General features: G+C 38.6%; 2 protein-coding genes across 2 annotated transcripts; one reads left to right on the plus strand and one right to left on the minus strand.

The window, feature by feature from the left end:
- Positions 1–6,615: 6,615 nt before the first annotated feature.
- On the plus strand, positions 6,616–11,138 carry LOC311045059 (zona pellucida sperm-binding protein 3-like; the record flags this gene model as incomplete). The annotated part of the gene is made up of 8 exons (XM_084056871.1): positions 6,616–7,023; positions 8,104–8,222; positions 8,528–8,631; positions 8,816–8,993; positions 9,812–9,929; positions 10,127–10,212; positions 10,622–10,890; positions 11,059–11,138. The coding sequence occupies 8 exons, from the start codon at positions 6,616–6,618 to the stop codon at positions 11,136–11,138; spliced, it is 1,362 nt and encodes a 453-aa protein (XP_083912997.1).
- Positions 11,139–14,268: 3,130 nt separating this feature from the next.
- On the minus strand, positions 14,269–14,941 carry arl14 (ADP-ribosylation factor-like 14; the record flags this gene model as incomplete). Its single annotated transcript, XM_084058132.1, has 1 exon — positions 14,269–14,941. One exon carries the CDS (start codon positions 14,939–14,941, stop codon positions 14,330–14,332), a length of 612 nt encoding a protein of 203 aa, XP_083914258.1. The 3' UTR covers positions 14,269–14,329.
- Between the last annotated feature and the right edge of the window lie 3,148 nt (positions 14,942–18,089).

Consider the following 18,089-nt stretch of genomic DNA (forward strand, 5'->3'; position numbering starts at 1 on the left):
AAGGGATTTATGAAGTTTATGGAAAAAGCTTTCTTATATGGATGAAAAACATGCCTTGTTGTCTGGCTGTGTTTCTCTGTTCTTGCACTCATTTTCAGCTTTGTAAGAATGATCATTTGACACTGTCTATAAGTTAAACTTGGTTTTCTTTTTCTATTGTAAAGTACTCTATAATGTTTTGTGAAGAAATATCAAATAATAAACGTTTTAAGTGTGATCACTATCTATTGTTTGATTTTAATCTTGCATTCAATACTCTTAGGCTATCTTAATTACATGAATAAATAATGTTAAACTGTGCCTGTGATTCACGGGCTGTGAATTACATAAGTATTATGTCAAAAATACTGAGGAAAATGATTCAAATGTAGCACTGTCTGGAAGTGCCCCCTTATTTGGGACAGATGCCTATATGCCATTCTCTACATTCACCACTGACACTTTATGACAGGTCTTTGAAAAAGTCCTAATTGAGTCATACTCTGCATGTAATGGAGTGCAGGGTTAACTTATTATAGTTAACTAAAACTAACATAACAAAACCTAGAATTGAGAAGACATTTAACTGAAATAAAAAATACAAACATTTAAAAAACATTTAAAAACATTTAACTGAAATAAAAAATAAAAACAAGGCTTCACAAAAAACTACAGTAACAGAAACAAGCTACACACTGAGCTTGTAGATCTGCTATTTTTCTGATGTTGTTGAATCTTGCCCGACTAATCCATATTGCTAAAACTAACTGATTAAAAAAACGAAACTAAAACTAAGCAAAAAATATATATAAAATATATAATAAACTAAACTAGCAAACCCACTTCAAAAACGACTTAAAATGTACTGACATTTTAAACTGTTATTGAGTATTTGAATGATGAATGGAATGATGAATGCAGAATAATGCCACAATTACATGGTTTTAATTGGATGAAAAGTCCAAAACTGCGGGTTATGGAGACGTTAGTTGTTGTTTGTTTCCCCTAATGGGTGACACACTGGCCTTTCCCTCACTATTAATGGTAATTTGAGTAACATTCTCTATTTGTAAGCACTGACATGTTTGTTTTCAAGGTAAACAGGCACCGTATGATAACCTGCTATGCATTATATTCCAACGCCTCACATTATTTTATGTCAAACACACTCATCAGACCAAAGCAGGAGCAAAACAGTGTCACCTTTTAATGATCAGCATAAGCATTAATCCCAGTTTCACTACCTACAATTATGGCCATCACAAATAGGAAATTACATAATGTTGCCAGTCACGGTCGCTTTCAATTTAGGCATCAACACATCATTGTATAGTGGGGGAAATCCTTGTATTGGCTAGGGTATAAAAGACTTCTGGTAGCTACAGTATAAACACTGAAGTCAGTATAGCTACTCAAAGGAATTTGGATAATCCTGTCATCCAAGATACCAAACATGAATTTCTGTAAATACAGTAGGTTTATTGTATATAATAATCATAATAATACCCTGTTTAATTAAAAAAAAGGATGTTTAATTGTAGGATACTTCTACAGTATGTTGTTTAGTTGTTCTAGTTTTGCTTGACCACAATTGCTATGAACATTATTTAGATAACATGTTGTTTAGACAGAATGTTTAGAGAAACTCAGTTAGTGTGTTGAACTCATTCTTATCTATTTATTATATTAATAATCTAAGAACTGTTTTAATTGTATTCAAATGTATTTTTCTAATGTGTTTATTTTGCACTGACTTAATGCAATTCATTTTTTGTGTAAAGTACTTTCAATTGCCTTTTTGAAATGTGGAAGCATTGCCTTTCCAAGATTAATCATTTTGAGAATATATATTTTCCTTGCAGTCTTCACTCCTGGACTGCTACTCATCACATTAACTTGTTCTCTGTGGTGTCTGAGTCAGTCTGTACCGCTCCATATGAAGGACGATGGTCCAATAACCGACACCTGCATCTGTAGTGCACAGGCGCTCCTTCGGAATATCACGGAGGTACTCACACAGGTAGGACTACAACATTTTAAAGGGCCTTGATTTTCATCATATCTTCGGTTTATATTTAGCCTATTATAAAATATGGAATTTTCTTGTTGCAGAAGAATCTTTTTGATGGCTTCAACTGCTCTGATCAAAGCACAGAACTGCACAGCAACAAAACAGCATCAGTGTGTGCACCACAGGTAGGCTAATAACTCCAAACCTTACGTTTTAGGATTTATTTATTTATTATTTTATGAAATTTACTATTTTCTTTTCTTATCTTTTTCTTCTCATTATTATTAGCTACACATTTTGTATACAACTTACTGTATATAAAATGCTTTACCGGGCCATCAAATATTTCAGTTTGGAGATAAGCCCACAAAATAGTATCTTAACAGGCTATGGTATATGCCATGGTGTAATGTTTTACATAGTTTCTTAAACATAGGCGCTCGGGTGGCACAGTGGTTCCTGGCAACCACCACGGAGGCTGTGGGTTCGAATCCACCATGGTGCATCCGGCTTTGTCGAGGGTCTACACGAACACGATTGGCCCGTGTTCGGGGAGGGAGGCCAGGGCGGGGAGGGTGATAATTGTCACTGCATGTAATCCTAAGGGCTGTAAGCAGTGTTGGGCGGGAGGAGTAGCACGAAGGCTCTACGCCCTTCCGGTGGGGGCTCCTCACTGGTAGGTGAGTCAGTAGGCTACAATAGCAGTGACAACACAGAAATGTGTGTGGGGAAAAAGTGGAAAGAAGCAACAAAAAAAAATAAAAATCTGAACGATGTGGGTCAGAACAGATTACATTTGGGATACCCATATGTAAGAAACAGGTAAATGTGCTTATCCTGAGCTCTAAATTCATCTGTTTATTTTAATAGGAATCAACATGCTCTGGAGCCGAGCAATCAGAATTTGATCAGGTATGTGCACTTTGTTAACTAATGTATACTTCCCATCATAGTACCTTGATAAAATGCATATTTGCAAATAACATTTAGAAAAATATCAAAATAGACAATAAATCTAAAACAAATGACCACAGAATCCTCTGAATATGTAACAAGTGATGTAGCAATCAGCTGTCAATAGTGAAAACAGAGCAAAACTTGTATTTGAATATATATTTTTTTATTCTATTCAAAACTCTGAGATGTAGCTTGATGAGTAATCAGTTTTGCCATTATCCTTTCCTCAAGGAGTTATGTCTGACACATATCAGGGAAGATCTACAACACTACGTGGATCTTACAGCATCTCACCCAGATCATGAGCAAATGCTTAGCTTCATGCTGCTCAGCATAAGAGAAGTGGCCACGGTAAGACCAGATCATGGTCATACTCTTTACACCAGTATCAGTGGTTGGGAGTCTGGACCCATTTTGGGGTCACAGACCTATTTGTATGGGTCATGAGCCTTACATGTTTTCATGAGAAAAATAAATCCTTTTTCAAAACAATTTCACAAGTAAAAACGAAATCAAAGAAATTCCATAAATTAAAAAAACAACTTTTGAGAAGTAGTGAAAATAGCAGATCTACAATCTTGTTGGGAGCTTGTAGATTGGCTATTTTGACTATTTTGGGTCCCAGGGAGATCTCTTTGGGTCTCGAGCTAAAGGGTTTTGGAACCACTGCTTTACACTGTAAAATCCTCAGTGTTAATTTAACTCAGTGTACAAATGAAACCAAACACATTTGGTTCCATTTGTACTACTGTATCTTAAGAGTTAAATGAAAGCTCATGATAGTACAGTGTAGTTTCAGTTACAGTTACATTCCTGTGGATTTGAAAAGGGTTTATTCAACATAGTTCAGTGCAGTCTATTGCCTCAACCATCTTAAGTGTCACATACATTATGTTTGTGACACATAACACGGAAAACAAATTCAATGTTGCTTTGCAGACAGCGCTCTTGTATACATGTGCTTGCTTATAATCTAATTAAGATGTGACTACAGGCTTAATTTAATTAAAATCCTTTGCCCTCAACAGAACTGCTTCCCTAAGTCTTTGCCCAAAGACTCATCCTCAAAGGAGGTAAGATTTTTAATAGAAGTTATCATGAAATGGCATTCTCAAAATATAATTTTACACCTTTATGAAAGTACAGTATGAAGTATAAGACATTTGAATTGCTGCAATGTTTGACCTCTTGATTGTAAGCTTAATTTGCCTATATTCAGGGAGTCAAACATCGCAGATATCAGTGGTGGACATTTACTTGAGTATATTGTACTTTTAATATCTGTACATTACTTGAGTATTTGCATTTTTGGATACTGATGAATTATCAAATTTAGCCCTAATTCACTATTATTGATTGTATTTATTTTTTATGTCTGGGAAGTCATTGCATTTTTTTGTTAAATGTCTAAATTAACTCAACTTTGAGCAACTTTCACTTGTAGCTGAGTAATATTTGACTAGGAATATCTATACTCTGAGTCTCTGACTCAAGTGGGGTTGCCTACTACAGCAATTCAAATATACTATACGTCTAAGTTTACAAAAGTGGTTAATTTGAAGTAAATTTGAGTTGATGGATGTGTTTTTCCTGTAATTGTAACGGAAATGCAGTTTTATTCCTGTTTCATTATTCATTCATTATTCATTCTTTCATTGAGCTATTTTCTAACTTTGTTCTGTATGACTGTAGTCTGAATCAGTTCATTATTAGTGCACAGTGTTATGATTATGTCTGGATGGAGTGTCCTGGTGGAGAATATAAACATTGCTAAGGCGGATAAGGGGGCACCTGCACAATGTTTACTGGGGAAGGAGACTGTTAAGCCAAAATACTGTATTAGGGTCGTCTATATTGCATTTGTACCCATGAGATCAACTTTGCATCCGCCTGGATCTCTGTATCTAGTTATTTCAAACTTTCAGATAAGTGTCAGACTCCTGAACCTTCTGAGGCGACAGGACACTTTCCATCCTTCCTTTACTTTTCACCACTTTCCATTTTATACTCTCTCTCATTTTTGTTTATTCATCATATTATTGTTATCTGTTGTATCAAATCAATCTACTAAAAGACATTTAGTAGCAATTCTTCACTCTCTTACCGAGGAAATATTCAATTTCCACAACAGGCTACCTCTGACCGTCTGAGCAGCTTTGAAGAAAGACTCGGCCTGTGTAAAGAATTGAGGGGTTTCTATGTTCGTGCCATTACCATCAACAGAGCCCTGGGATACATCCATTCTGCTCAACATAAGTTTTGAGTAAAATGTCACTACCAGTGCAGAGAACCATACAAATAATAATACAAATTGAAATAAAATACCTTTTATAAAAAAAATTACACAGTAAAATCATCAGTGTTCATTTAACTCAGAGAGAGTACAAATAAAACCAAAAGGACCCTTATGGCTCCATTAGGTTCCATTTGTACGCTCTCAGAGTTACATTTGAAATGGAAAAGCATTTTCCCAAACTATAAGGGCAGTTCAGTAAAATAGAGAAACTACAGTGTGTAGTAACACATGTTACAAACTACAGTTTGTAACATGTTCATGTTACAAACCCTACCTAACAGCCGTGTAAAAGATAACACTTATGACTATGCAAGGTGTGTGTGTGTGTGTGTGTGTGTGTGTGTGTGTGTGTGTGTGTGTGTGTGTGTGTGTGTGTGTGTGTGTGTGTGTGTGTGTGTGTGTGTGTTTATTTATTCCTTAATTTATTGTTTTGTTAATTTATTGAATTGATTTTTAAAAGTATGGTGTTTATTTATAGACTGCAGACTATATATTATATCAGTAAAATTGTTATTGATGACTGTGTTTGTTTGTTTGTATCACATGGATGTATTGAGTGTAAAATTACATCAAATAAAACCAATTCTGTACTGTACTGTACTTCCATGTACTGTTATGTACTGTCATGTACTGTTCTCATGTCTTACTAAATAAAGTACAATCAATCAATCAATCAATTCTCACCACTCCACTCAATTCATTTATATATTATACATATTCATTCAAGCATTGTTTTCTATCATATTAGTTTGAGCAAGCATATACAATACATAGGCGACAACACAGCCAGAGTGTCACTGAAAGGCATTGGGTCCTTGGTTTTAATACCATGGTAAGATCTACAGTCAAGAAGACCCACTATATCCAGCTTAATTGCACTGTTATGTTAGATATTAAAGGCTATTTATTCTACCAGTAGCTTAATCATTGTTTTGTTTTATTTTAATTCTATCAGCCAAAAATGTTTTATATTTGACAGAGTAAATGAATCTGGTAAATTGTGGAGTTATACTGCCACCTATTGGTTTTGACAAATACAGCTCACATGTCACATCCAAAGGCCAATGTGTGTTTTCTGAAGCCAACACCATCGCCTTTAAACGCCAATGAATTAGTTGTAAAAGCCAAAAACGTTTAAAAACATACCAAGTCCTAAAAAAAGAGATATTTAGTAGCCTATATTGGTCACCATTTGATTCATAGATAGACTAGAGGGCTGGGGTCTGAGGACATGAGATGAGATGAGAGACCATGCAGCCTACTAATCAGACCTCGTTGGATACAGCTGGTATTGAGTAGCTTGCATACACTGCATTTGAAGATTCTAAATCATTCACGTTTCTACAACTCATGAGATTTACGAGCCAGAGGCATGGAGGTAGAACAGCTACATTTACTGTGGAGGTGGATCATTGTCCTACTCTCAATTACCACGCTCACTAAATGCCAGTCCGTGTTCCATCGTGGCCAACAGGCCGCAGAAAACCCTCGCAACAACAGATTTTATTTACATAAAGTCGAACCTGACATCAAACAGCAGACTCCCGTCACCACGCAGCCCTCTGAGCTTCGACCTGTGGTGGTGGTGAACTGCCATAAGGATTCCCTGGAGGTCGTGGTTCAAGCCGACCTTTTCCACACAGGAATTCATGTGGATGGCAGCCATTTGCACCTGGGTGTGGGTTCGGGGAGCACTGGGAGTGCATGTGGAGCAACTCCAGTCGGGGAAGCAGAATTCACCATTAAAGCCCACTTGATGGATTGTGGAACTAAACTGTCAGTAAGTTATTTTTTTTCTCCCTGAGATGTGTAAAAGATAAGTGACTTTCAACCCTTTTTTTTTAATTCTGCTTTTGAGCCATGGACCACCATTTGATGAGATTTAGACTCTCAGACCTAAAACTTAGGAAGTTATTGTTGGATAAGATTTTGTCCACAATTCCAAGCTGTATTGATGTTGGTAGCCTACCATTAGGAGAGATAACAGGCAAACGTTGATCGACATAACAATTCTTCTACATTCTCTAATTGTGTATACTTCTTGTAAATTAATGCAGATGCTTTAACAATAATGTAACTCTTGAGAGTGTAAAATGAACCAAAATGGTCCATTTGGTTTCATTTTACACTCAATAGTTAAACATCTAATAAGGCCAGGGTCCATTTGGTTACCAACTCTCCATCATTTAGCTGGGTACCACCTGGAACCCCCTCATGGACCACTGGTGGTCCCCGGACCACTGGTTGAGAACCACTGAATGGATCATTGAAGCTGTTTACTGTATGTTCATTGGCTTATGATGGTAAAGCAAACACCAGTGCTGGTATTACATAACCAGGAAGCTGCTAGTTAAATATTGGCCTATAAATAAGCATTGCTAACAATAGCATTGCACTCAAAACCATATATTTGCACTGCTGTGGAAGCCCCTTCTACTGTAAAAGATTAAATTAAATGCAATAATAAACATTCTTGTATTTGTTAAGAGTGTAGGTGAGTATACCAGTGCAGCCTTCTTCCACTCCTGTCCTGACATCACACAACTAGATGTTGGGGGCAGGCCACATTTAGCTATTCAAACCATAGTTATAATATAACTCTTTAAAATCCATTTAGAAACATTTATAAAATATTGTTTATGAGAATGCCAAATTATAAGAAGTACTGTTATTTCACATTATTCGAATATCCAGCATTTAAAATGATCTGTTGCCCAATTCGGTAATGGTTAAATGTGAAAGAATTGTTATAGCCTACAGTACTTGTGTAGCCTACCTACAGGAAGCCACATTTTTCATTTATATTTCTGTCTGTCTTATTATTATTATATATTAATATTATCCGTCTTATTATTTGCAGGCCACAAAAGAGAAGCTCATCTATTCGAACATCCTGGTTTATGATGCACCTGAACCCAACATTGATGGTGTCCTGCGACTGGATGGTGCAACTATTCCGATAGAATGTCATTATGATAAGTGAGTAGGCTAGATTGCATTTGGCAGAGTATTCACCTTTGATCAAAAACACATTAATTTGCCATATTTGCGTACATATTGGTGTTCGCTGTTCGGTATGGGCAGGCTAGGCACAGTGTATGCACAATCAACAGGCTATTTGCTGTTCAACTTATCTGAAAAAGACACTATGTGATGCAAAGCAAGCTCTCCCCGGTGTTGATGGGATATCTTTATTCTTTACTATATCCTCCTGAGCAATTTCATTTGTCAATTTAACAATGCGTAAAATCTCATTAGACTATTGTTAAATCGATTGATTTCAGGAAGTATGCTGTGGACGGAGCTGCTCTGCACCCCACATGGGCTCCGTTTGCGTCCAAGGTCACAGCTGAGGATCACATTGATTTCAACCTGAGACTGATGACTGGTATTAAATGGGTGGTATAACTTAAAGTAACCCCTTTCCTTTGGAAATATATTAGCTATATGTTACTATGCTTTTTGCTTCCTGGAATGTTGTGCTCTTTTATATTAAAACATATACAAATCTCCATGTTGATTATCAATGTCTGGACATTAAAGGAACACTTTCTCACACCTTTTCTACCTAGATGACTGGCAGTTTGAGAGGGGATCTCATGTCTACTTCTTGGGTGACCCTATTCATCTGGAAGTATCAGTCGTCATGAACAACCACCAGCCTCTTCGGGTCTATGTGGACCACTGTGTAGCCACAGCAACCCCTGATGTAGATTCCACCTTGAGATATGACTTCATTGAACACCATGGGTGAGCTCTTGGAACAGATATTATGCAAATGACAACTTTAGCCTTATGAAAGTGGGACTTTAGAACCTTCGGTTGTATAGCTACCTGGACATTATATACAGTAAGTCCAGTACCAATAATTTCCAGTCATCAGCATCTGTTGCTCGTTTGCTTTCAGTGGCGAACAGGAAGTGGCGTAAACAGACGTCATCATCGTCACTGTTACACCAACATTGGTGTTCTATTGATTTATGTGATTCTATAGGTCTTTCAAATTCTCAAAGGTTAATATAACATGCATACAGCCATTTCACTTATACAAATAAACATCATGACTTGTTTTATATGATTATATTTATTTAGTATATTGGTAGAATCTACTGTTTGCATTCACACCAAACGAAAATAGCACTAATGGTGGTTATTTGGCTCCTAATAATAGGGGAACCTCTTTTGGTGCTACGGGTTTTAGATGTTTAGGAACTTAAAATCTGTGCTTCTGTCCTTTTGATCACAAACATACCAACCGACTCCTGCACCCCAGCTGTAGTTGTGATGGATATACATGTATTTCTGTAATGAACATGTAAAACGGAATATAAAAGAAAGTGGGGAAGGAATATGTAAGAGAAAGTGATTCAGTGGAGAAAGGATAGAAGGAAACATGGAAGTGTGTGTGTGTGTGTGTGTGTGTGTGTGTGTGTGTGTGTGTGTATATATATTTATTATTTCACCACAATTCTCCACATTGTAGCTAAGCTTTCAGCTGCTTCCCACTCATTCAATTCATTCCAGTTGTTGGAATTCATAATGCTCATCTTCCTGTGACGTATAACCAGATGTCTGACAGATTCCAGTCTGACAAGCTCAAGCTCCAGTTTCCTGCCTAGAGTCCAGGATCACAGACTGCGATTCCAACTGGATGCTTTTAAGTTCCACCGGCAGTCTTCTAATCTGGTCAGTCACCGCTACTGGCCTAACTTTCATTTTTGTATTAAGAAAGTGTTTGATTTGTGTGAGAAATATTTGCTGATCTTAAAAAAAGAAAAACATGACTTCAGTCAAAATGGCATTGGACTGAGACGTATTTGAAGGAAGAAGATTTGTGTGGATCATATGTTGTAGCACTAATGTATGTGCTGTTATATTGACAGATCTACATCAGCTGCCATGTGAAGGCGGTGCCAGCCATGCTAACTGTCAGCTCTCAGAACAGAGCCTGCTCTTTCATTGACAACAGGTGTGATATTCAGAGAGCTCTTTGAGTGCAATGAGGCCAGTTCGGCCTGTTGAACCCCACTGTATGAACACTGCATATAACTACACCGTAAAATCCCTGTTAAGTAGAATGTGAAATGGAAAAGCTTTTCCAAAACTTTTGGCCAATTCCTTAAAATAGAGAAGCTTCAGACCTGTAAGGGTCCCATTTGTACACTCTTGTGAGTTGAATACCTTACATTAACACTGAGGATTTCACTGTGCAATGCTTTTCACCAGTAACATTTAATATTTGGTCACTTGGTAGTCTTGCATAGACAAATAGAAAAGTGCTTTTAATGAGGAGGTCCATAAATTAGTTGGACCTTTTCAACCACCCCCCGCCACTAATCGGTAGCACAGTTCCACATTTTGATTTCTTTCTCCCCCAGATGGCACTCCATGGATGGGAATGATGAGGCATGTAAATGCTGTGACATTTCCCAGTGTTCTGAAAAACCAATGCCCACTGAACGTCCCACGACAGTTATGCACACCACAGTCGTCCAGCCTACCATGACTACACAAGCCTCCCTTGTCTGGTACAAGCGTAAACATCACCCAGCCAGTTATTTCCGTATCAGTCACCATAACCAGGAAAACGTAGCGTCGTCCTCCGGTTCTACTGGGATCATGAAGAGAGGAGCAGGCTCCAGAACAGGTGGGTGTCAGCTTTTAGGTCTTTCTTTTTACTATTTTGATAAGATACAATGTAATTAATCCTTATGAATGGATTTGAACTTTCCCTGTCCAGTTTTAAAGCAATGCCAGAATTTGTTCACAGATACTTTATCTTCACCAGTGAATTACCCCACTGTTTTATTTCTAGAATGGACCAAGAACACCCGTCTGGGGCCTCTCATCATCCTGCCCTCTAATATTTCCACAACCATACTACCCCTACAGTGACACTGAATATCGCAGCTAATGCATGGAATGCCATGGTGGAAATGGAGAGTGCAATAGTGGACATTCTGAATACCACCGCAGCATTTGTACCAATGTATCAACTTGCGGTTTCATCGATACAAGCTCAAAAGCCAGCAGACACATTAAATGGCAAGGTTCTGGAAACTGCATTGACGGGAAACCTCAGCATTGTCTGAATCGGACAGTGTAAATACAGCAAATGTCCTGCCATGATATCTCACTTGAATAAGGCTTTGCCTTGCCAGTCATAGTAAACTGCACCACTTGCCTGGAAAGGGAGGGTTTTATGCCCTCCCCTTTTTTATTTTAAATTATAAATACTTTAATCTTTGTTTAACATTAATTTGTTTTGACATTTCAATACTTTCATTTGCAGGACATATGAAATGTTTATCAAGAAACATTTTACACATCTGACTTTTATTGTTTGCTTTGAGATGCACATCTGTTTTAAGTTGTAACGCTTACAGTGTCCTCTTTATTGCAAATCTGAAATATAAAAAATCCTTCAACATACTATAACGTTTTTTATTTGTGTACTGTTTGACTAGTATACACTTCATTATTTGTATATTTGAGCATGTTTATGAAAAAACATGTACATGCTGGAGTTATGTCCCTAGGCAGGTAGCAAAAACAGTAACATTGCAACAATATACTTGAATACAATTACACAAGTAACATGTGAGGTTAATTATCACAGTTCTTGTTTGCCTTGAGCCAAAGTTTGAGATGGGTCTCAAAAAGAGATGTGTAGGGCACACTCCCTTATTACAAATGTAGGCCATTCCAACTATACTTCCCTTTGCTGACAGCACATTTTGTCCAAATGTGGCGCAGAAACAACCACCTTATGTACTGGGAGGGTTACAGCAGATGGGATATTGTAGGTGGTGTGAAATATGTCAGGTTTATATTTGTTTTATGTGTTTCTATTGTGTTTTGGGATGTATGTAATAAATGGTTTACTTAATGAAGTTTAAGTATTTTGATTTTATATAATACAAACGCACACTTGATTCAAATTCATGTCTGAAAAGGCTCATCTTTGTCAATGTCAGCTATTTTGAAGCCAGAAGGAAAACTATTAGTGAGCACTTTCATCCATTACCATCGTCCACTTCAACCACAACGGCTCATCATTGTTGATGCATTATTGATTAAAATGTTAGCCTTGCCAGCCACGTCCATTAAATATTATTTGCAGTCAGCTACAAATCATACTGATTATTTTTGTTATAGGCTCTGTGTCACATGTCAAATCGCGGATGCAGCGTCTTTGCACCTTGACTCCGCCTGGCTGCAGCTACATCTTTTTAATTTGTATTTTTAATTATATCTTGTTGTATATTGTTAGCATAGTCTGCAGACCATGTCACACCAACATTTTAGAGTCAGTGACAAATAAAAGCTCTTTTTAAACCTTAAGTTTTGAACTAACGTGCACTTAGAGTTTCATTAGGCTTGACACTGTTACATACCACATGATTTAAATAATCCGAGGACCTTCTACGCAAACACTGAGGCTGGCACTGGAAAGTTGATTGCAGCCCTCTATCTCAGAAATGTGCTTTTGATTGTCAGATCACTCTTTTGGCTTTTTCTTGTTTGTTTACTTCAGCACCACGGAGAGAGTTGTTCAACTCCCCTTCGTAAAGCTGTCCATGGTCCTGAAAGATGCCTTTTAAACCTGCTCTTTCTGCTTTTGTGTCCACGGCCACTCCCTTGCCTGGATTATAGTTCATCACAACTACTTTTTTTTTAGTAGCCTACTTCCGACAATACAGATCGATATCCTCTGCGGCGCCTGTTTACTTTGACATAATCAAATAATTCCACATGGAATTGCCATTGTGTTTTCGATTACACGACAGCAACATTCCCACTAAGTGCATAATACATCAAGAACCCTGCAGTGAACTAGGCTACCCTTGAAGAGCCTTGTAGGCTATATAGTAACTTTATGACTGGACACGAATCACGATTATGAATGAGTTTTGATGTTTTTTCCTCTCAAAGGACTCAGCTGTGGCTCGTTGCGTCACCGCCTCACCCAAATGCATGCAAGCCTGCATGTATTCTCCTTCCTCCGGCCACAACCACCTTGATTTGAACGGTTCCTCCTTTCAAACATAATGAGTTTTAACTTCAAATGCCCAACGCTGGTTTTCACTGTATATTCTTTTGTTTGCACAACGGTTCATTCGATACGAAAATGTGGACAGGATCTTTGTCGGGATGACAATGTCTGCTGCACAAGTGGGGACAATTCCACTACCATCACCTGTTGCAAACAATTCGTGGACACTACCTATTACAGCATCGCTATGGTCACCCGAAAACTTTCTGGGGTTCTTCTCTTGCTACTCCTCTTTGCTTTGGGATATTTTGTCCAGAGAATGGTATGCTCCAGATCCAGACGACAGCTCCGCGACAGCCAGCAGACCACACCCGACAGTGGACATCCAACTACCACTATATCACGGGAGCCGCTTACCGGGTCCTTTACATCGTACAGTCTGGCCGATCCCACGGCCGGACCTCATTTACCCTCATATGATGAATGCAAACACCTGCCAACATACGAAGAGACGGTGCGAGACGCCTGCAGAAGTCGGCCCGAAGCCATGGCACAGGAAGGACAGGGTGGAGGAACAATGAGCACATGAGGATCAGCCCAATCGTCTTAAACTCTTATCAAATTGCCCTTCTTTATGATGGTATCATTGGTATGTTATAGCCTACTAGGCTTACTTGTACTTGGTTATGGTAGGCCTATAGCCTACTTGTTCTTGGTTAGTTCAATACATGTTGCTGATATTGTGATAATGTAAGATATCCACTATTGCCTGTAAAAGGAATAACAGTGCCTTAATCAAAATGTTCGATTTCCTTTTCGTAATATTATTGTTAAAGGTCGAAATTCACTCCAATCAAGAACAAAAAAAAACAGGCCACGGTGTTGTTGATATGTTTTAATGTGGTATCAAGTAGGCTAGCCTATACAGCCTATCTTGGATAACATTAGACCAATTTTAAATATGCCTGCCATGGCAGATGTTTCAATTATTATTATTTTAAATCACATTAATACAATGTATCTGCTACTTTAAATATGTATATAGGACCACAATGGAAACAAGTCCGCAGGACTTTTTTGTGTTATTCTTTTAGCCCAAATGTATGGACTTTGCTCTGAGGTAATGCACTGTCTCTTTGATATTGTCTTTTATCGCATCTGGCTCTGATGGGAGTTTCATCAGCTGGGCAACCCGTCGGAAACCTTCCTCAAGTCCAAAGCCGGTGGAAGCTGAACAGGGCTGAACGAACCAATCCCGACCTGAACACAACTTTCTGAAGTTAAAACGCTCCGTTATTTCCATGACAGACAGTGCCCCGTTGACATCCTGTTTATTGGCGAGGATGACCACCGGGAGACCCCGCAGGTGGTCACTCTTGAGGATGTGTTCCAGCTCCCGGTGGGCTTCGTCAAAACGTTCGCTATCGGAGCTGTCCACCACGTACACCACAGCAGCTGTATCCTGGTAAAAGCCCTTCCAGTACCGTCGCATGTTCCTCTGGCCTCCGATGTCCCACACAGTCAAGGCGACTTGCCGCCTGTTCTTTCTCGCTTCAATCATCTCCACATTGAAACCGATAGTAGGTACGGTAATAACACTTGTGTTGTATTTCAGTTTGTAAAGGAGGGTCGATTTGCCAGCATTGTCAAGACCCAGGATGAGAACTCTGGCTTCGGGTTGTTTAGAGCCTCGCTGGCCCATCATGACAGTAGAGAAGGGCAGTCAACTCTGTAGCTGGCTTCCTCTTGTGTTTCTACTTTTGCCAGTGTTTACCTATTGCGTTACCCAGAGTTACTGGATAAGCCATTACATGATACAGTACAATAAACCTCTGTGATATAATAGGGGCAAAGTTTATAAAGTAGGGTAGGTCTATAGGCTAGTTATAGACAAGTGAGGCTGTAAAAGAAGTGAGTCATTTATGATTTATTGACTCAGCATGCTCTTACATGCTGTATAACATGCTTGGTTTGACCTTTCTGCTCAGTTCACCAATGATATGTAGCCTACTGTACAATAGAGGCCGATAACATGCATTAAGTAACTAATGCTTGGCTCATGGTGATTTAGCTTAATGAATGAATGCAGGGTCATGAATTCCTGTTCACCATGATCAATCAATCAATTTTGCAAATACTTCCTTTTAGTTTTAATTAATGTACTTTAAGTAATCATTTGTAAATGAGAAACAAGATATACTGTAACTGGGGACACATGTGTGGTTTTAATTAATGATTAAGTAGTGATTCTATTTTATTTTATTTTATTTTATTTATAGGGCACGTATGTTGAGCTTTAAGCTGTCTGATCTGTTCCTGAAATAAACTTTCACATTCTTAAGATGAATCAAGCTAATTTCTTTGCACATCAACTGAAATAACATTCCTTAACTGATAATCTATTAAGTGTGGAGTAATCACATGTCCTACTGTAAAGTCATATTGACTTGATCATTTTGTTAATGGTGAGATAAGAATATACAAATGCTATACTCCAAGTGTTACCAGTAGATATAACAGGCAAAGTTGAGCCCGTTTATTGTATCCTGAGGACTGAGGTGGTAAATTAGCCTGCTTTTTTAAAAAGACCTAATTTGAAAATCCCACAGGTTAATTAAGAGGGAAGGACATTAGACTCAAGTAAAAGGTGAACCTTTCGAGTCAGGTTTGGAAATTGTTCAGTATGAGCTCATATAAACAAGTATAGGCTATTACTCTGCCCCTGGCCAGGATAAATGGCTCATACGATTATGCCCGCTACTTATGCAGGCCAGAACCAGAACAAAACCAGTGTGCATGCAATTATTTATCAGAAATTTCAGTCCGAATCAAACCCCAGATCAGATGATTTAATGTCACAGTCATCTCATTATACTGTGTAAATGTCAATCAATTATCAGTGAAGCCAGTGATAATCCATGATACAAGAAATAAATACACGTTCCAGACTGGAAATGTTCAAAGAAAGAAAGAAAATGTGTTGATCTCTTATGTAAAGAAAATGTACTGTATACTTATACTGGTCTATATGGAGCCATGGCTAGTTAAACAGTATACTAGCCTATATGACCTTAAAAATGTCAGAGTGCAACAAGTTGAGACCCTGCTGCACCCATAACTCCCCCCGCTCCGCCCCACCCCACCCCGCCCCTTATCCAGGACTAACCCACCATCAATTATCAAAAACAAGAAATAAAGCTTGGCTGTGTGTGTAAAAAAAAATATGCACAACATTCTTAGAAAATAAGTAAATGTTTCCAGTGGTGGAAAAGGTACTCAAATGTTTTACTTAAGTAAAAGTATCAATACTGCAATGTAGAAGTACTCTGTTAAGTAGCCTAAAAGTCCGGAATTCAAAATACTTGGGTAAAAGTACAAAAGTATTGACATCAAAATGTACTTAAAGTACCAAAAGTAAAAGTACTCATTATGCAGAATGTCCCATTTCAAGTTTTCAAATGTTTAAAAATATTTTGAAAATAGCAGATCTACCAGCTCACAATCTGTTGCATCGCAACGCATTGTGAGCTTGTAGATCGGCTATAAAGTTTTGACCATACATGTCCATGTTATTGTTTCATAGCAGTTATAAAACAGAAAGGTAAACCTATTTGACAGCTATAAGATTAGACCGTCAGTATATAGGCTATAGCCCTAATAAATCACATCAGTGTAATGACAATTTGAGAAGAGAAGCCCTTCGTTTGGGGCTATTTCTTTCTCTACCACAAAACAAACACATTGATGATTAAGTGAAAGTCGTAGACTCGTTGACACATGACTCATAATCATTGCTGAAAATTAACTGTATGTGTTTTCAAAAGAAAATCAATTGTCAAAGAAGGTAAACTTGATGGTCTTGACTCTTCAAATAACTTCCATCGGTTCCATCGTCTCACTGTTTGGTGCATCTTTCTCTCGTGCAATAATACAATAAATCGCCTTTCAGAGTTTAGTCCAACCAACTCATCCATGACATCAAACATCATTTCGATCCAACAGACGTATAAGCCCCTCGCCGTGCAGCTTGAATCCACAGACGCGCCTCAGCGCAGCGGTCAAAACGCGCTGCGATAGGCTATCATCATCGTGCTTTAGTTTGCACGTCTCAGGACACAGGACCAAGGCACCCTACACAATATAGGCCATGACTTTTTCACGAGGAGAGCCTCTTTTACGTAAAAGATTGATCAGATTGCATTTTCTTTACATCAAGATCTGGTCCATCTCTCTCTCGGCTTCATCCAAACGCCGCCCGTTGGGTCACCCACCACGTACACCAGTCCTCCGGTGTCCCGGCAGCTATGGTGCCATGAATGGGGTCTTGCACCCCTTGGTGTCCTGCCAGTGGAGAGCGGAGCGGCCCTCTGCTGAAAATGGATCGTAGATGCACTACATGGAGACGATTCGTTCATTTTCTCATACACCGATTTGTCCGCTGTGCCAAAACGCTGGAAAAGCATGCGCGCTTCCGTGGATGATTTGGAGCCGTGCTGTCCCATTGTCAAAGCCGAATCCTTTTTCCTGACAACTGTGTTTATAATTGGAAAATGTCCAAACCGTGCTTGGCTAATATATTAGGACAAATCTGCTCAGTCTGATCGCTGTGATGTGCTCACTTGTCCCACTTCCAATTCCTCTTTATAAGCTTCAGCCTTTAGAAGAATCCCTATTGAAGTGTTCCTGTCTGGCTCACTGACGCAAAAGGCGTTTACGGTCAGAGCCTCTGACCGTAAACACAGAGCTGGCTGGTAGCTGGCTGGTAGCTTCGACATTTGGCAGAGTCGCTGCTTTACGGTGTCATGCTATTCTGAGGCACTCCACCTGGCTCTGGCCGTCACAAATGACTT

The sequence above is a fragment of the Gymnoscopelus microlampas genome (genome assembly GCF_963454915.1).
Source record: "Gymnoscopelus microlampas genome assembly, chromosome: 5".
In the NCBI taxonomy this organism is placed as follows: domain Eukaryota; kingdom Metazoa; phylum Chordata; class Actinopteri; order Myctophiformes; family Myctophidae; genus Gymnoscopelus; species Gymnoscopelus microlampas.